This window comes from Myxocyprinus asiaticus, chromosome 19 (assembly GCF_019703515.2).
Source record: "Myxocyprinus asiaticus isolate MX2 ecotype Aquarium Trade chromosome 19, UBuf_Myxa_2, whole genome shotgun sequence".
NCBI classification, from domain to species: domain Eukaryota; kingdom Metazoa; phylum Chordata; class Actinopteri; order Cypriniformes; family Catostomidae; genus Myxocyprinus; species Myxocyprinus asiaticus.
The window spans coordinates 5791893-5812896 of NC_059362.1; the positions used below are offsets into that span (position 1 = coordinate 5791893).

General features: G+C 42.7%; 1 protein-coding gene across 3 annotated transcripts in view; it reads right to left on the reverse strand.

Moving 5' to 3' along the window:
* The window catches only part of gnpat (glyceronephosphate O-acyltransferase), a 158013-nt gene that overhangs the window by 45083 nt on the left and 91926 nt on the right, over positions 1-21004 (reverse strand). For all 3 annotated transcript variants that reach the window (XR_007892053.1, XM_051644846.1, XM_051644847.1), the window contains exon 9: positions 1369-1499. Coding sequence is in view for 2 of the 3 variants with exons in the window: in XM_051644846.1 (XP_051500806.1) it covers positions 1369-1499 (131 nt within the window). In the remaining variant the exon portion in view is untranslated. The remainder of the gene's footprint in view (positions 1-1368; positions 1500-21004) is intronic.

Here is a 21004-nt window from a genome sequence, read left to right on the forward strand (position 1 = left end):
GACATAACAGGCCATAAGCTGGAAATCGAGCGAGCTCACAGAGTTCCAGCTTGGAGATCTGCTGAGGGAGACAGGCCAAATTTCTGAGATCATCCGATAAAGAGCTTGTGTTACATGAGGCGAGAATTAAAGGAAGGCTCTCTTGGAAGAACCACAGCATTTTCTTGTTCCCAGACTTTGCAAATTCGACAAGAGAGAAACGTGATCGATTCAAGAAATGCAAGAAACTCTTAAATAAACGGAAGGTCGCTTTTGCACTGATGTTCCCGGCCAAACTGAGAATAGATACTAAAGGATGGCCGCAAAATATTCACATGCCGACAGCAAGCAATGTCCTTTATAAAGTCAATGGAATGAGTAAGTCATTGTGTGATGCTCTCGATGCAGCTGAGTGAGCCTGACTCACTGATCATTCTCTTGACTGTCCCAGGAAACTGAGCGCCTATTTTGTTTCATTTTGTGTTGATTCTGCCTAGTGGCTGGAATTTGTTTTGTGGAATAACACACCTTCGGGACAGTTTGTGGATGAATCTGCACGTTCTTTGCGCTTATGCCCCCTATGGATGGAGTTTGTTTTATAGATTATTTTCTGTTGTGAAATTCTGTCTCACAAAATTTGTATAGAAGCACCGGACTTGAGCAATCCGACGGCAGAGTTGTCGCGGGGACTCTCGTAGGAGTACATGGACTGTTTGAGTTTAGAGGGATTGATGCCGGTTGGCGCGGTCATGCACGGGGTTAATACATACGTTTTTTTTTTTTTTTTCTGTTTGTTTGGTTCTGGGGGAAGTTCGGGATTTGATTGTTGCATTAATGTTGGAATGTGGTCTTTTGGCTAATATTTACACACCTAACGCTGATGATCAGTGTTTTTTTTTTATAGATCTTGAAGGGATGTTGCAAGCCGCTGGCACCTCTCATGATATAATATTGGGTGGAGACTTTAATCTTTTGATGGATTTCCCTGATCCAGCTAGACGTTAAAATACTGTCAAAAATTCTGGTTAACCGATTAAGTTATGACATCTCTTATACATAAAGATCAGGTGGGGTTTATTCGGGGCTGTAGCTCTTCTGAAAACATTAGGCGTTTCATCAATATCATGTAACATTTTTCAAATTCCTAAAACTTTGTTTACTTCAAGGTTTAAATTAGATTTTGATTCTTACATTTTCAATGTGGACTCTTTCAACCCTGCTGTAACTAAATAAATAATCTCTGGGAAAAAAATCTTGTATCTGAATTTTCGTATCTGGTGTGAAGATCTGGTTCATATCTAGTGTTGAAGCAATGCATTGTTTCAATTTAAAGACTTGTTATGAGTGAATATGCCTAAAAGCACTACTGTCTGACTGCATGTGTGGTACCTGGACAGCAGGTTGTACTGAGATCGGTTTATTTTTCCCTCTGCCAGACTGCGGACTGATACAGGATGACCAAAGTACACATGCATGCTGCCATAGTCCTCACTCAAGACCCGCCGGGCCTTCAACAGACCCTGAGAGAAAGTAACAGAAATAAGAAATGAATGTTTCACCACAAAAAGAATCAACAAGTATTTTAGCATTTTAATGGGACAGCCTTGCAAGATGGTTTTCACAAGGCTGCAGCTTAGGCACTTAAAGGAAAAGTTCACCCAAAGATTAAAATTCCGCCATTTACTCACACTCATGTTATTCCAAACCTGTTTGATTTTCTTTTTTTTAGTTGAACACAAAAGTTTGGCAGAATGTTCACTGTAGGACTGGGCAATATGACGATATATATGACAATATAAAGTGTCAACCAATAGAGATTTTGATATCACAAAATCATTAAACATTCAACTTGGTTTTAAATCATTCTTACCATAAACAAAATTTCACATAATGCCACATTTCAGTCTGATATGTTGTTGACCAGTATAATAAATATAAAATTTCCTCAAGAAACTCAAGATCTTCCCAAAGCAATGCAAAAAATTAAATAATGCACAAGTTAAAAAAACACATCTTGCAGAAAATAACCAAAATTATGTATACACTTCTTGCAGAAAATAAATATTAAATAAACACTTCTTGCAAAAAAAAAAAAAAGAGAGCAAATTAATGTGGACTGCATCTTTTGTCTTTCATAATATTCTTGTGTCTGCTTCATTTGGGGAGGTAAAACAAATTGCTTGTACTATGAATGATTATCGCCATGTGACAGTTTGCAGATTCAATTTTTCTGCTCTCTGTTGGCTTTTGTGAACAGATGTCACACCTGTTTCAATAAGCTCCTCTTTATTTTCTTGACTTCTTTTGGAGTCGTCCCGTTCTGTGAAGATGTTTTTTCAGGGGTTTTCCTGTGTCAAAAATTATTGCGTAGCACGGGTGATTCCACTCTGCCCCCTCATGTAAATATCGGGAAGCCTGCTGGACTCATTTCAGTACTCCAGAGATAGGGCACGTGACGCTCACATGAAACACAGATGCGCATGTCAGATGAGAAGCTTATTAAGCACTTATGAATCGCCAAATCACTGAATTTGCTTGGGCGAACGCTGATTTTTTTTTTTAAAGGGGTCATGAAATGCTATTGTTTTTTTTAATAATTTTATTATCTTCCCTGTGGTCCACTGATAATGTTATGAAATAATGTTTTGCACCAAAACAGTCACAATTTAGTAATATACGATCATTTTCCACCCTGTTTTTAGCCCACTGTCTGAAACGCTTGGGTTTGGCCTAAGCGCCTCCTTAAAACTTCAACGTGAACGCTGACTGTTATGATTGTCTAACATCATGCAGCCCCTCAAATTCAGCACTCAATTGGAAGAACATTATAAAACAAAATTGCAGGGTTTACACACAACGCACATCCAACACATTGCATCTGAATATATTAAACTGTTCATCTCAAGCACAACTGTTAACACTCAGCACCATAAACTATCAAACGTTCATGACATTTGAAATATTCATGAATGAAATGGTTTACTTACGTTTTTGAAGTGTTTTTAACTGCCCCCTCCTTCAATAACAGTTCCTTTGCAACGCTTGAATCGTATTTTGTCTGCTCACAAGCAATCCATGCTGACATGAGCCGAAAAAAAAAAAAAAAAAAACGCACATACATAGTCCAAAGAAAGGTGAAATTACACACATACATACTGAAGGCGCAGTGAGGTGCACATTGGCGGAAACACACCGAAATGGTCGAAGACGTCCATCATCAAAGACGTTCTACGTTTACATACACCGACAATAAATATAAAAATATTTGAAAATATCAAATAAAAATAGCGCAGATGGGAGAAAGAACGTGTCCATGTCGTGTTTGTGCTCAAAGCAACACAGGCAGCAGCTGAGTGAAAGAGAATTGCTTCTCCTAAGTTGTAACTTGACACTACGTCTTTTAAAAGTGGCACAAGATATGTATCAAGTGGCCTAGTGCATGAATATATTAAAAAATTATCAAAAATAGTCCAGATGGGTCACCTGAGGTGTTATGTTAGTAATAGTTAACCACAAAAGGCATGCTCTCTTGACTTCAATTGCACACCAGTGGGCGGGGCCAAGGGTTTGATTTGTTTTTATGGTATAGCTACCTCTAATAATTGTATGTCAAAATATCAAGGAAAATTTGATTCTCCATTTCATGACCCTTTTAATGCCATAAAAACCTCATCCATGTTTCTTAAATTCTCTCAGTCTCACAGGAAGCCCTGCCCACTGATAGATAATCCCATGCTGCGCACGTCCAATGGCTCCTGTCAGTCTCGAGAGACTATATTTCTGCACCATGGGGTCCTTGAGTGCAGCGTGGTTGAGTGGCAGACTCTACCGCAATGACCGCATCTCATGCCGGTGTCTGCTGGAGTGGTTGTCTAGTTTTTACAGCGTTGATGGCTTTCTTCAGCTGCCACAACACAAGCAACAGACAGTTGCCAGCCTCAACTTAGTTTCTCCCCTGTGGAGGGCTCTGCCTATTTCCTGCCTTCACAGGTCTCTGTAACTGGCTAACTGCTCCCACCTACTGATTTACAGCGTTGACAGCTTTCTTCAGCTGCCAGCCTCTGAAAAAAGCCGTCAACACAACACAGGCAGCAACAGACAGCTGCCAACTTCAACTTAGTTTCCCCCCTGTGGAGGGCTCTGCCTAGTTCCTGCCTCCACAGGTCTCTGTCACTGGCTAACTCCTCCCACCTACAGTTGAAACTCTGCCATGGACGGTCCCAAGCCCGGCTGAGAAATGAGGAGGGTTGGTCTCCCGCCAAGGGGCCGTAAAACCAGGCAAGAAACCAAAAGGAAAACGGATCAAATTCATGTGCTCATGCTACCGCATCCAGGGCAACCGGTGCGCCAGCATTGGGGACCCAGGGTGCTGGTGAGAAATGGACTACTGGCCGAAGTACCAAAACAAATCAAGCCAAAAATGGAAATTTGACTCGCTGCGTGGAACGTACTGACAGGACATCACGTTGGGCAGAAAGAGATCATTGCATAGCAGCTGAACTTACGAATTGCAAAATTTCGATTGCTGCATTATCTGAACTTCGACTCACTAGCTCCAGAACTACGACCATCCACGTGCCAGACAGCGACGAAACGATATTATACTATTCCGGTGGCGATAAGAGACAAGGTGGTGTTGGGTTCATGGTCGACAGCAGGACAACACGAAGCGTGATAGCCTTCCAACCATTTTCAAACCATCTGGCAATCCCGACCATCGACGGCACAGTCACGACGCATGCAGTGTCCATATATGCGCCCACCGATGTCAGCCCTGACGACATGAAGGATGACTTCTACACCCATCTGCAAGATGCGCTGGGTACGATCCCTGGATGTGATCTGGTTATCCTTGACTTCAATGTCCATGTTGGTATGGACAGGGCCGGATGGGAAGGGACGTTGGGCAGGTTCGGCATGGGAACAAACAACGACAACGTTCTACGCCTACTGTGCTTTGCTGCATTCAACAACCTGATCATCGGAAACAGCCACTTCCAACATCCACGCAAACATCAGCTTACATGGCACCATCCATCCGGCAAGGACACGGCTGTCTTGGATTATTTTCTGATCAGCTCCTGCTTTCGATCATCGCTAAAGGACGTTTGTGCAATGAGGGGACCAGTAACCAAGCAAGAATTCCAAATTGCTCTCTCCAACAAATTCGCAATGCTAGCTCAGTTGGATGATTTGGATGACGAAGAACAGCAGATATCACAAGCGATCCTAGAAAGTGCAGCTCCTCTCTGCCCACCAAACCGCCGCCGGACGCAACCATGGATCTCGGACGAATGACTGAACCTGGTGGACAAGCGAAAGCGAGCCAAACACATAGATCTTGACCAATACCGGCACCTGAACCAAGAAGTTCGGCAGATGATGAAGACAGAACGAGAAGCCTACTGGAATAACATAGCAGCTGATATCCAGGAAGCTGCATCTAGGCAAGAGTACCGGACTCTGTACCAAACGCTCAAGAGACTGAGTGAAAAGACCAAGTCGACCAATGACAACATCAAGAAAGAGGATGGAACCTTTGTGAGGTCTCCCAGCGAACGCCTGCAATGGTGGAAAGAAATTTTCCAAGAACTATACAATCACAATCCACCTCAAGGACCACCAGCAGAGCCAGCGCCTATCGACCCACCAGTGAATCCATTCCTCGACGACGAACCTACAGTTGAAGTGAAAACATCTATCAGATCACTGAAGAATGGAAAAGCACCCCGAGTCGATCAGGTCACCGCCGAGGTGATCAAGGCGGGAGGAGATGTCCTGCTGCACCGACTTCACGCCCTCGTCACTTATCTGGCACTCCGAACGAATACCATCTTCTTGGAAAAAAGCCATGATAATGCCAATACTGAAGAAAGGCGATAATCGGGAGTGCAAAAACTACCGCGGCATCAGCCTCTTGTCCATTAGCAGCTAAGCTTTTATGAAGATAATCCAATCCAGGCTGCAGAAACATCGTGAACAGACCAGTCGAGAAGAACAGGCAGGATTTAGGCTGAACCGTGTATGCTGTGATCAAATCATTGCCATTCGTCAACTGATGGAAGAAAGGATTAGATGTGGGAAGCGTACCATCATCGTCTTTATAGACTTCAAGTCTGCGTTCGACTGTGTCCACTGGCCAGCCCCATGGAGAGCATTGGAGACCAAGCATATCCCCAACAAGATCATTCGACTCCTGAAAACGTCATACGACAGCTCAACCTGCGGATACGGAATGAGTTTCCCATCCAAACCGGTGTCTGCCAAGGAGATGCCTCTCTTCTGCTCTTCAACACTGTGATTTGACGCTGTTATGAGAAAAGCATTCGAGGGAAGGCGTGGAGTTCAGTGTGACGAGAACATCTACGTGACCGATTTGATGTTCGCCAACAACAGCGCGATCTTCGCCGATACTGACACCGAAGCTACTGACATTCTAGCATCGCCGAGGGTATTGCCTCAAAATCAACGCAGACAAGACCAAAGTTGACAACGGATGGGTCACCGGCCAATGTCCACCTCGATGGAGCCCAGATCGAACAGGTTCAGGAATTCAAGTACCTAGGATCCGTGGTGCAGGAGAAGAAAGTGGCGTCTTCAACTGATGTCCACGGCAGAATCGGCCAAGCAACCGCAGCATTCATTTCGCTCAAGTGGTGCCTATGGAAAAGGGCCAACATCTCCATTAAGACCAAAATACTCCTTTTCCGGACGCTGATCCTGCCAATTCTCCTATACGGGTCAGAAACATGGACTCTACTGAAGCAAGACCTAAACAAGCTCGAGGTCTTCCAAATGCAATGCCTGCGGCAGATCCTTAGTATCTCCCTCCACAACCGCATCCAAAATGAAACCATCCGAATAAGATGCGACCACCAGCCAACGGTCGAGGAAGCGATCCAAATAAGACTGAGATGGTTCGGGCACATCTGCAGAATGAGCATCACCAGGACACCGTACCAGCTTCTCTGGCAAAACGTCCAACAGAGTGGAAAGTTCAAAGAGCAGCGCCCAAGACGACATGGTCAAAACAAATTGAAGAAGACCTGAAACCGACGATCCACCCTCTGTGATGCCAAGGCCATTGCCATGGATCGAAAAGTATGGGAAAGCGTTCTGAGCGAAGTCCGAAATCCAGCGGCACCCACAGTAGCGTATGGGCTCTGGAGGAAACCCCGTCCTATCGTTGACTAGGTCACTTCAACGTTGAAGTCAGAAGTTTACATACACCTTAACCAAATACATTTACACAATTCCTGACATTTAACTGTAGAAAACATTCCCTGTCTTAGGACAGTTAGGATAACTACAGTTATTTTAAGAATGTGAAATGTCAGAATAATAGTAGAGAGAATGAATTATTTCAGCTTTTATTACTTTCCTCACATTCCCAGTGGGTCAGAAGTTTACATACACTTTGTTAGTATTTGGTAGCATTGCCTTTAAATTGTTTAACTTGGGTAAAACGTTTTGGGTAGCCTTCCACAAGCTTCTCACAATAAGTTGCTGGAATTTGGCACATTCCTCCAGACAGAACTGGTGTAACTGTGTCAGGTTTGTAGGTCTCCTTGCTCGCACACACTTTTTCAGTTCTGCCCACATATTTTCTATCAGATTGAGGTCAGGGTTTTGTGATGGCCACTCCAATACCTTGACTTTGTTGTCCTTAAGCCATTTTGCCTCAACCATTTTCCTCCAAACATAATGATGGTCAACAGATACATTTTTGTTTCATCAGACCAGAGGACATTTCTCCAAAAGGATCTTTGTCCCCATGTGCACTTGCAAGCTGTAGATATAGGACTCGTTTTACTGTGGATATAGATACTTGTCTACCTGTTTCCTCCAGCATATTCACAGGTCAAAGGCCTTGGTTAGTTTGATGGAGGCAATGTACAGTGGCTGCCTCTATGCATTTCTCGTGAAGCTGTCAAAGGGAGAAACTCATGTTTATTGTACCGTGTTCTGGCCTAAACCCATGCTATGATTCAGGGTAGACTCTGTCTGCTAGCTTTTGCAGTATATTCAGGACTGTCCTAGCAAAGACTTTGCCGACGATGCTTAACAGAGATATGCCTCTGTAATTGTTAGGTACTTCGGTCTCCCTTATTTTGTACAGGGTAACGATGTTGCAGTCTCTCATATCTCAGAATTACGTCGAGCCCTGGTGCTTTGTGAGAAGGCAAATTGTCTGTGGCTTTGCTCAACTCATCCAAGTTTGGTAGTTCATCGAGCTGTTCCATGACAGACAGAGGTTCGATGGTTTCCAGTCCAGATTCAGAGATCACGTTGACCGTGCTGTACAGCTCAGAGTAATGCTTGTAATGCTCCATCTGCTTGTTCCTTTCTGTGATTGTTTTGCCAGATACAGACTTTTACTGATTGCTGTCTGCAGTTGGTCTTAGAACTCGTCCTTCGCCTCTTGCGAGGAGTAGAGTGTAGGAGCATAAGCACTGATGAGGTGGACAAGCCCGTCACTAGTGTGAAGTTCTAGGGAGGAGATCCCCTCGGATCCGCTTTTGCCAGCCTCTGTCATCTTCAGCAGTGAGTTCTTGACTGTAAAGCCAACACCATGTTCTCTGTTGTTGCTTGCAACCTTTCCCCACCAGAAGAAAGTGTAGTCCTTTTCTCATAAGGTGTCAGATTTTGGCCAGCAAGTTTCCTGCAGTGCAGCGATATCCACTTGCAGTCTCAGTTGTTTGTCTGGTGCCAGGTTCCAATCCGCTTGTCGGGCTATGGGGCCCTAAGCCCCATGCACCCAATGAGGCAGGTGGACCGTGGCGGGACAGCACCTTATTGGTTGGGGGCTACTGAGCTTAAGGCGGGTGGTAGCTGTCCAATGAGGCGTGATGGTCCCTCCCACTGTTGAAAACCACCCCTGACGCCATGCTCTACGCCAGTCGAGCTTGGCTTATAACAGGTAACTGCTGTTTTTCAGTTTTGTGCCATCATGCTCAAGCGACACTGGAGTATCCTCTCCATTCCATGGTGCAGGCCTGGGCAGTATTTCGGGAAGCAGGCTGTTGCCCATGCAGCAGGTCTGTCCTATCCACTTCACCAATGTAACCCAAGGAAAAGGCATAAGCCAGTAAAGCTTGGCACCGTTGTTGTCGCAGGAGTTGCCAGAACCATGGTAATGTGTCAGCAATGGACTGCCTTAGAAACTTTGTCTCTGGATTTTTCCTGGGAATTTACTCCCGAAGCCTTTCCCAGGAATGGGTATAGCTGCAAGGCAGCGGAGGTTTGGAGTCAGAGTTTTCCTTCTCCTACATGGATTATCAGTCAAGGTTGATGAGCCCCGGGGAGTCACGTGATGCCATGCAAGGTTCGGACATGTGAACGGCGAGCTCTGCGTACTTTGCTAGTTTTAATACTTTTAAATGACATAAACTGGTGAGATTCAATACACTCCATTCCATAACTGTTTAAGGAGGACAATATGTCAAAGAACTCAAAATCCTCGGGCTCTGGAGACATTTAAAGACACTTACGTGCTCAAGTTGATGCCCCCTAGCAGGTTGCAAGCCTGGGAGTCGACTTAGTCTGGGAGGTGCGGGAAATGCAGCAAGAGATGTTGAACATGTCGGCAATGCTGACGAAGGTCATTGCTGACTTGGAGGATCTTGCTGTGATACGTCGATTGATCACTGCCATGGAGGCGAAGTTCTCTGATGTGGTTACAAGAGTGGGGGATGTTGAGAAATGGATAGATTACCTGGAGTCATCGGAGAGGGAATTAACTGCTAATCCACTAGCGACTAAGGTGGATTTGGAGCGTGTCTGGGAGAAGTTGGAGGACATTGGAAAACCATAGCCGGTGGAATAACGTCTGTATCGTCGGAGTTCCTGAGGGAGAAGAGGGACAGGATATGTTGAAGTTCCTAGGTGGGCTCTTTCAGAAACTTCTCGACATAGCAGGCCATAAACTGGAAATTGAGTGAGCTCAGAGTGTTCCTGCTCGGCAATCCGTGGAGGGAAACAGGCCCCGAATTCCAAAGATCTTGTGTTATGAGAGGTGAGGATTAAAGGAGGGCTTTCTTGGAAGAACCACAGCATTTTCTTGTTCCCAGGCTTTGCGAATTTGATGAGAGAAACATGATCAATTCAAGGAATGCAAGAAACTTTTACATCAACGGAAGGTCGCTTTTGCACTGATATTCCCAGCCAAATTGAGAATGTTGGGCCTCATGTATTCAGATAGAAGACAAAGGCAGGCCTAACACAGTCGTAAAACCTAACTCAGGCCCCCACATACCAGGTCATAAATCTTACTGATAAAAACCATGCCAAAATCAAACAAAGGGAGTCCAAAACAGACTACAAATCCCATGAAGCCTTGCTCACTAAAGGATCGAACTCTCAACTCCTATTGGATGAGGCACACAACAGATCGCACCTCAACCATAACATCATAAGGAGTAGAAATACCTCTGAAATGCTTCCGGGATTTGCTTCCAGCAACTTTGCTCGCCGTGTGTAGACGCAGCTCATCGCTGCTCTCAGGTGCAGCCTCGTGGCACAAGGAAGTAATGTCCGACTTGAAACTGTGGCCATAAAATCTCCATCACGCTGGATGAGTTGAGATTACTCTGTGTTCCACCGAACATTCTAACGGATCCGAAGGAGACCGCCGAGCAATCCGCATCTTCATCCATTTGAATGCAGAAGTGAAGAGATAAAAGATTTCTCTTCCATCTTCAATCAAGTCAATGTCGCTGATTTCTCCACCAGCCCGCCGAGAATCAGCAGCCGTACCGCCTGCCGACAGAGCGAGGAAACGGCCTCCCGTCATCACCCAAGCCTCAAGGAACCGAGTCAGAGTTAAAGGACGGATGAACATACATTCTGCATCCTCATGCGATTCAAGTAGAGGTTTACGTCTGGGCAGAGACAGAATATTATAGTGTGTTATTCTTGTGTATCAAGGTTATTGCTTGTACAGTTTACGGACCGCCATGTCCGCTCATTATTATTACTCAGGGTATTAATTATCACGAATTTGATTTGCTGTATTGTAGTCCAACCACATTGGGCTGTTGTGCATTTCCGCCATCGCGGGTGAGACCGGCAAACTGAGTGATAAACTAACAGCTGCTTTCTCTCCCACGATCGCGAAATCGGCTTTGGGGCCGTCACTTAATTCTCTCTCTCTCTCTCTCGTACCAACCACACACACACACGCGTGCGCGCGATCCCTCACAAACATTCTCGGACACATTTTTGGCTAGTAGATAGCTTCGTGATAAAGCTCAGCTTTGTCCCTGAGCTATTGTACAAGCGAATACACACGGTAACTGGTAGACACCATTGACTGGTTTCTCTCCGCCCACATTCGCGGCCATATTCTCTGGCCGGAAGTCTCGCGTGACATACTCTCCACGAGAGCACGTCAGCCATTTTGTGCACATCCTTTCTTACACACACACACATACACACACACACACCCTCATGTGTTATAGGATTATTTTAGTTTCCATATCTAATCATATCACTGTTTAATTTGTAGTTGTAAGTTGGAAGTTTATTGACTGCATTGTATTAATTATTAATTGATATTACTGCATAAATAAACTTTGTTATATTACAAAGAGAAGTGCTTTGGTTTGTTTTGCATACACCTGTGTCATGCTGACGGGATGTCAGTGCTCGGATTCAAGCCTTCATTCATTGTTTTTTCCCCGAAAATCTATATTCTTCGGATGTCAATTTTCCTAAGAAAACAATCTAATAATGAGACTGTTATACTATCTGGTTATTAGTCCCTGACTCCAGGGTGGTGCCCCGTCAAAATTTATCCTTATTAATATTCTATTGATTTTTGATAATTGATAATTATCTTTGATGATTGTTGAATTTGAATGATCAATAAGCTAGTGTTAATTTTAATTAATGTTTCATCGATGTTAACAATTAACGATTATCTTTGATAATTGTTGATTTAAAGGATTAGTAAAAGCTAACACTGATTCTCATCAATGTTCTGTTGATTTTAATAATTAATAATTATCTTTGATAATTATTAATTATTGCTGATAACCAAACCCGCTCCTAAATGTAGCACACTACATTTACTGGAGCCCCATACGAGGTTTTAATGAGTTAGATTCAATTAATTAATTTAAATGTTAATTAATAACTAAAATAATTACCAATTATTTCTGATAGTAACACTGATCTAAACAACCAGTAAAGCCCTACAAGAATAGATGCTAGGGATGGCCGTAAAACATTCACATGCCCACAGCCCGATTGGGCCAGCTCATTGAACATTCGCTTGACTGTTTGAGGAATCTGCAAGCTTTTTTTGCACTTGTTCCGCCTATCAGCTGGAGTTTATTTTATAGAGTGTAACACCTTCAGGACAGTTTTATGGATGAATCTACACGCTCTTTGTGCTTATTCCGCCTATTGGCTGGAGTTTATTTTGTGGAGTATTTTTGCAAAGTCATTGGAGTGAGTAAATCATTTGTTTGTACTCACGTTGTAGCCGAGAGAATGGCTCACTGAACATTCGCTTCATTGTTTGAGGAATCTGCGCACTCTTTTTGTGCTGGTTCCGCCTATCGGCTGGAGTTTATTTTGTAGAGTAACACACTTTCAGGACAGTTTTACAGATGAATCTAAATGCTCTTTGTGCTTATTTCGTTTTATAGATTATCTTTTGCTGTGTAATTCTGTCTCACAAAATTTGTATAGAAACACTGGACTTGAGCAATCCGACAGCAAGATTGTCTGTTTGAGTTTAGAGGGATGGACACCAGTTGACTCTTTCATGCACGGGGTTAATGCGCATGTTTTTCCTTTTTTTTCTTTTTTTTTTTTTTGTTCTGGGGGATGTTCGGGTTTTGATTGTTGCATTAATGTTGGAATGTGGTCTTTATAATCTTATTTTTGACACACGATTTATTTTTTTTCTTATAAGTCAAAATGTCGAATGTTAATATGAGTGGATTGTCTCTCTCCTCATGGAATGTGAATGGGTTGGGGCACCCTTAAAAGAAGGAAGGTTATTTCTCTTATTTAAGCATAAGAAATATGACAGCGTTTCTTCAAGAAATGCACCTTTCTCCACAGGAAGCTGAAAAATTTGGGAAGATAGGGGGTGGGCATGTTTTCTTTATTGCTGGCTTGAGTAAGAGTCATTATCCTGATAAGTAAACATCTACAATTCAAATGTCTCAAACCTATTAATGATAAATTAGGAAGTGTCATTATTGTTTTAGCTCAAATTCAGGGACAAAGTCTTATTTGGCCAATATGCATCTAATCTTGATAATCAGGGCTTTTTTTTATAGATCATGAAGGGATGTTGCAAGCCGCTGGCACCCCTCATGATATAATACTGGGAGGAGACTTTAATCTTTTGATGGACTCAGTGCTTGATCACAGTGAAGCAAATGTTTGCAAGCCCCCTAGAGCAACACTGACGTTTCACAGGATGTGTAAAAATCTTGGTCTTACAGATATTTGGAGACTTTTGAACCCATCTGGGAGGGACTATACATTTTTTTTCATCAGTCCATAAGATTTACTCTAGAATAGATTTTTTTATAACTAAGTCCCTCATTTCATCTGTTGTTGATTACTCAATTGGAAACATTTTAGTCTCAGATCATGCCCTGGTGTGTTTAGAGGTGTTGCCACACATGGAGAAAAGGAAATCATATAGTTGGTGCTTTAATGTATCCCTTTTGCAAAATCCTGAATTCCAACAAATGTTAAAGACTGAAATCTGTGTCTATATGGAGATCAACTGGTCCTCAGTATCCTCCGTGGGCATGGCTTGGGAGGCACTTAAAGCGGTTCTTAGGGGCTGGATCATACAGTACGCCTCATTCACCTAAAAATCCAAAGCGCAAGAGCTCGTGGAATTGGAAGGGAATATCAGAAATGCCGAGGCAGAGCTGAAGCGCAGAATGTCGTCTAATGGCCTCAGGGAATTGACCCGATTGAAATATAGATATAATGTCGTGGAAGGTGGAGTTTTGGCTATTCAGGGCAAGACAGTCATACTTTGAGTCGGGGGATAAGGCAGCGAAACTTCTAGCTAGATATATAAAACAGAGAGATTCTTTTTCTACCATTCCCTCAGTGAAATCTGCTGGAGGTGAAATATTTACCTTGGCCACTGATATTAATAACGCCTTTAAAGGATTCTATCTTGATCTTTACAATTCCACATCTTCATCTACTGATGAGGATATTAGAAACTTTGTGGAACCATTAGAAGTTCCTAATCTGATGACTGAGCAAAAAAATTCTCTTGATTCTGAGATAACCTTGGAGGAGCTTGGCGAGGTAATTGAGGCCTTGTCTACAGGCTTCGTGGCAAGACGGCTTTGCTACTGAATTTTTTAGATCATATGCTACAGAACTGGCTCCACTTTTGCTTGAAGTTTATACAGAATCATTAAAGAATGGTAAGCTTCCGCCAACCATGACGCAAGCCCGGATAAGTCTGATTCTTAAAAAGGACAAAGATCTAAGCGAGTGTACGAGTTAACGTCCAATTTCCCTGATCCAGCTAGACGTTAAAATATTGTCAAAAATGTTGGCTAACCAATTAAGTTATGACATCTCTCATATATATATAGATCAGGTGGGGTTTATTCGGGGCCGTAGCTCTTCTGATAGACTCCGGTCAGACTCCGGTCACTGCCATCTCACTTGACGCCGAAAAGGTGTTTGATATGGTAGAATGGGATTATCTTTGTACGATTTTGGAATTGTATGGGTTTGGGACTACTTATATTGGATGGAGTAAGTTACTTTATAGACACCCGGTAGCGGCGGTACAAACAAATGAATTAATTTCAGATTATTTTACTCTGGATAGGGGCACCCGGCAGGATTGCCCTCTTTCCCCATTATTGTTTTGTCTTGCCTTGGAACCATTAGCAGCCGCGATAAGAAAGGAGGATGATTTTCCCGGGGTTGTGGCAGGAGGTGTGGCACATAAGCTTTTGCTTTACACAGATTATATTTTATCATCATCTCCAACCCTACTAGATCTATGCCTTGCCTCCACAGAATTATTCATTCCTTTTCTAAGTTCTCAGGATACAGAGTTAAATTGTCTAAATCTGAAGCTTTGGCTCTCCAGTGGCCCAAGCTGGGCATTAAGTATTTGGGCATTTTATTTCTATCAAGTTTGAGTGATTTAACTAGTTAATTTTGACCCTTTAATAAAAAGGTTTTCGTGTGATGTGGATCTTTACATTTGTAAGGTTAATGTTATAAAAATGAATTGTATTTCAAAATTCAACTACTTACTACAGTCTCTCCCCATTGAATTCCTCTCACTTATTTTAAACAATTTGATAGTATAGCCAAATCCTTTATTTGGAATGGTAAACGTCCTCAGATGCATTTTAATAAGTTACACAGGCCAGTTGAAAAAGGTGGGTTAGGTCTCCCCAAGATTTTATTTTACTATTATGCTTTTGGTCTCAGACATTTGGCATATTGGTTGCTCCCACCGGAGAGGGCCCCTCCCTGGTTTTGCATTGTACAAGAGGCCCTTGCCCCTATTTCACCATTATAAAATCTTTCTACCAAATTGCCAGAAAGGTAAAATTTCATCCCATCATTTCGCACTTGTAATCAGTGTGGTCAAAGGTTTCCCGCATGTTCAATTCGGATATTTATTTGAATGTTGCCTCAAGCATATGGTTGAACCAAAAATTATGCATTGAGAAGTCCCCCTTTTGCTGGACGAAGTGGATTGAGAAGGGGTGTTGTTATGCTTGGAGACATGTACAATAACCGAGTATTGCGATCTTTTGATAATATTATACAGCAATTTGGAATTCTGAGGTCTCAATTCTTCAGATATTAACAGTTGCGCCATTTATTATGTACTGTCTTTGGCGGTAGTATACAGCCCCCTAAAGCAGCAGACACCCTTAGTGTGGTGATTGCTCTTTTGGGAAGGGTCACGAAGCATTGTGTACTATACTTTGCAGATTCAGTCTTGGCGACAGAGCTTTATCATCTCTCAAGAGGTTATGGGAAAAGGATTTGAACGTGGCACTGGAGGACGGGGAGTGGGAAAGGATTCTAAAAAATGTCAAATCTACATCCAGAGATGCTAAGGTACGTCTTATGCAGTTTAAGATCATACATCGTTTCTATTGGACCCCCTCTAGGTTGTATAAACTTGGTTTAATAGATACAACTACCTGTTGGAGATGCCAGTCGGAAGATGGGGGACATAGCCCATGCCTTTTGGTTCAGTGTGAAGATTCAGGAGTTCTGGTGGGAAGTCCAGAACTTCATCAGTGAGGTCATGGACACTGACGTTCCTCTCTGCCCAAGACTGTGTATTTTGGGGGATGGGACAGTCATTGATGTAAATACAAATATATAAAAAAGTGGGTTCTATCCAGTGCGATGATTGGGAGGCAAATAATTCTTAGCGGTTGGAAGGCAGCTGGTTCTCCCTCCTGTCAGGAGTGGTGCTGATTATTGTTACTCAAAATAAACACTACGTTTATTTAGTTAATTCACTTTATTTAGTGCACAGCTAGGTTTCACTTAACCACCATTACTGTCACTCACACCCTCCTCCTCCCAGCGCATGCCCACCCTCAGTCACGACGTGCCGTATTGAATAGTGTATAAGCATCTTGTGCCGAAGTGAACAGTGTAGAGGAGAAATAACATGTTAACAATCTCCCTATACTTTAAACAAAACAAAAAAAAAACAAGGAAAATATAAATAAAAATGTTATATAAAAAAAAACTTATATAACAAAGCTCACAGTTACCACAACAAAACAGTTGTTGCATATGCAATTGAAAGTGATCAGTCTTTTCAAATATACCCCCTTTTTTTTTTTTGCGTAGTGTCCACAGTCCTTAACTGAGTGCTTTCAATAACACCACAGCCCTTCACTGAGTGCTTTCAATAGCACCAGAGCAGATGCTCCCTTTTTGGACAGTCAGCGAGTTGAGTTTTTGTGTCCAACCAGAGTACCTTCTTTATCTTTTTACTCTGAATGAGCTCCTTTATGCCGCTTATTTCCAGTCTAAGTTGTTTCTCAGTGACCTGTTTTGTTGACTTAAGGGCATCAAACAGAGAGTGATTGTCCGTTACACAGATCAAGGGAGGAGCATTCAGCTCAGCATTTCCAGTTGTGAGCTCTGAAAAGAGGGTAGCCAGAAAAACAGCATTATCTATTCCATCTGACAGGACCAGAGTTTCCCCTGGCAGAGTACTCCTCACCACACATCGAATTTTCTTAGATTGCCAACAGAGAGGAGAAAACTTCCCTCCTTCTCCCATGAGACCAATCAATGTTCCCCCTTGTGTGCCCCCATCAGGGAGATTTCCAAGGGAAGCATCACTGAAAACGATAAAGTTCAGTGCATCACTGTTTCCCAAATGCTGAAACTTGAGTCACGTTTTCAGATTTAAGCTTTCTAATGACCTTATTTGTCTCGTGAATAGATTGGACTGTAGCATCTTTTATATTTGTCGCTAAGCTGCTTGCATCAAACATAATGTCTGGTCTGTTTTGTTTTGCAACCCACAGTATCTGTCCTATTTTTTTATCTAAGCTGTTCTTTTTCAGTCTCATTAAGAGAGGCATCTCTCTGCACTGCACGTGCTGCTTGCAGGCGAATAGGCTGTAGGTTTTCAATATAACTGTGCAGACTTTAGTATGGGAATCACATCTGTTGAGAAGTTTTGTGAGCCTGCCCAAAGAAAATCATCAACATGACATGCGAGTACTCCAGTAACCTTACACTGTTCATCCAACCAATAAAATACTGCTGGATCTACTTGAGACAATCTTCCACCCGTACTCAACATGATTTATTTCACCTTGTTATACAATACAATGAAGCATCTGCAAGGCCATAAACACACTTGTTTAGTTTCCATAGAATATTTTCCTTTCCAGCTTCAGGAGGGGGCCGGACATAGATGTCTCTGGACAACTGCATACCCTGTAAGAAAGCAGATTTGATGACCATAGAATGGACATGCCACTTATTTTGACAGATTACTGCTAATAATAACCTCAGAGAGTTGGAAGCATAGGTTGGGGAATCTTTCTGCAGCTTGTGAATATTAAACTCTTCAAAACCTCTAGCTACGAGTCATGCTTTGGGCATGATACCATTAGGAGTTTCTTTGAGACTACAGACCCATCTGGTAGAGACACACTTTTGATCTGCATCATCAGCTTCATCAAAAACATTGTTTTTGTACCAATTCATAATTTCATCCTGTTTGGCTGCATCAAATGAAATGTCTTTTGTTATGAGTACATCAGTCTCCCTATCAGTTGATTCAATGTTAAGATTATCAACACGTGACATATCCACTGACTCTTTTTGACCATCACTGCCATTAGGTTCAATATGTTGCAGATTAAACCAGTTTTTGTGTTTCCCAGAGGTTTTGCCTGCTCTGCCTAAAACCTTGGCTCTCTGTAGACCACCACCATCCTGTTTAATGAATGTTATGGTCTGTCCTGTTTTTAACTTCACACCAGCAGAAGGAACAAGGTTACCACAAACATTGTGATCTGTTTCAGTTTGAGAGCCTGGATTGATGTACTCTAACAAAAGTCCCCCCATGTCTAACAAATACAACAGCTCCATCTTGACCAATAATTACCCGTGGTCCCTTCCACTCAGGACAGTCTGCTCTTTTGTAATATACCTTGTCTTCTGTCACATACATGTCATCTGTGTGCCTGAGCTGCTTATGTAGTGCCCTTCTTAACCGCTCAGAAGACTCTGCTTCAGTGAATGCTTTCCTAGAAGCATGTAAAGCAGAAATGTGTTCTCCTACTCTAACACTCATAGTGGTACCTTCTAGAGCAGGTAGTTTATCAACTAATACAGAAGGAAGGTTAGGATTCTGTCAAAACACTAATTGATATGGACTGTAGCCATGAACATTCAACATACTGTTCTTAGCCATGAGGGCCCAGTCAAGGGCAGTGTGCCAGTCACATCCATTTTCTCGTTTGACCTTCTGAATTATCTCAGAAGCATTTGATTATGTCTCTCGAGTAGTCCGTTGCTCCAGGGACTGTATCCTGCTGTTGTTTTTGTCTCAATGTTAAAGTTTTCAGCCATGTCTCTGATCTCTTCATTGTTGAATTCTCCACCATTGTCACTGTACAGCCTCTGGGGGGCGCCATGGACACTTATCCAAGCGTGACTTCTTTGTTTTCACAATGTTTCCAGCACTGAAACGTGTGAAGTGATCGATGATGTGGAGATACCATACACCTGGCTCCAACTCGTGCAGATCCACTGCCTCGTTATATTCCGAAGCTAAGGGCAGTCCCACAGCAGGCTTTGGCTTTGTCTTTTTGTACTTCTGGCATATTTCACAGTCATATACTATTTGTTGTAAGATAGTAAAGCATTCTTTGTCGTTATTTCCTGAACTGTAAATGAGCCTCTGTAGCCTACTGACGCGTGTCCAAACTGTTTATGGAGCTTCAGAAGGACTTTGTGTTTTTCATCTGGAGACGTATTATCTGTCACTTTTAGGACTTCCTCTTCAGTTTGGCCTTTTTTTGTTTCTTTGTCTGATATCGACACAGTAATGTCCAGAACTAGTACATTCAAGAGGAATGGATTGTTTGAACATCACTGCACAGTCCTTTTTCATATCCAAAATAGTCCCTGCCTTTCTTTAGGGACATTTTACTCGGCAGAAGTGGAATGTCAACCTTGACAACTTCAGTTTCAATTTGGCATTTTGTCAGTCCTATTTTAGCTGGTAGTTTCAAATTTCTTGTGGAATATACCAAATTCCCATCTCCGAACCAAAATGGTCTGCAACTGGGAGTTTCTGTTTGCATCAGCTGGTTCACTTGATCTTGGGTGAGACCATCAATATAGCTTTCCAGCCATTTCTCCCCACACACAGTACGGGTACAGGCAGTGTCAATAATGGCTGATCCCAGCGATTCAGTCATAAATATCTCTGCGTCCGACATGGCGGCCTTTGTAAACAATGTAATGTTACATTTCTCTACATTTGCATCTTCAGTTATTCTTACTTGTTCAGTTTTCTTGTGGGGACAGTCTTTTGCCCAATGAAATGTACACTGGCAAATAGCACATCTGGATCTCTTACCGAACTTATCTAGTGGATTAGTCCCTGGTAATGGCTGCTTTAGTTGTCCACTTTGGAAAGTTGCACTCCGTTTTCCACTTCCTTGAGGTCTTTGTTCTGTGAAAAATGCCACGTCCTGGTTCACTTGTATTCCGTTTGACGAGCCTGTCGTTTTCCCTCCTAAAATCCCTTTTAGAGCCAACTTCATGGAGGAGAACTTCAACTCGGTGCAGGCCGTCAATGCTAGCTGTCTGCTTTTTTCATCGAGACAGGCCGTGTCTAATAGCTTAAAAGCCAGCACAGCATCAGGAAGCGTCATATTATACTTTTTCATCCGGTTGTATCGGTGTTCGAAATCAATTATGTAGTCCTCCATGGAAACTGAACTATTCTTCGTTATGCCATCAAAATAATAGGCTTCATATGCACGATCTTTTTCCTCTTTTAGGAACACGCTGTCCAACTTTGCCATCAACGTTGCCATACCGTTATCACTGTTCAAATCCTCCGCAGGTATTTCCACTGCCGTTTCACGGGCTCTCCCCTCAAACCCCAAGGCGACAGCAAGGGCTTGCTTCTTTTTGGCGAGGTCGGTAACCCACATCCAGATATTTACTTCATTTTTCCAACATTCGTATGGCCGGGCTTCATCAAACTTCGGCGGAACTTTATAACTAGCTGCCATCCTTTAACCATCCTCTGCTACCATTGTTACTCAAAATAAACACCTACGTTTATTTAGTTAATTCACTTTATTTAGTGCACAGCTAGGTTTCACTTAACCACCATTACAGTCACTCACACCCTCCTCCTCCCAGCGCATGCCCACCCTCAGGCACGACGTGCCGTATTAAATAGTGTATAAGCACCTTGTGCCGAAGTGAACAGTGTAGAGGAGAAATAACATGTTAACAATTATCACTTATACATAAC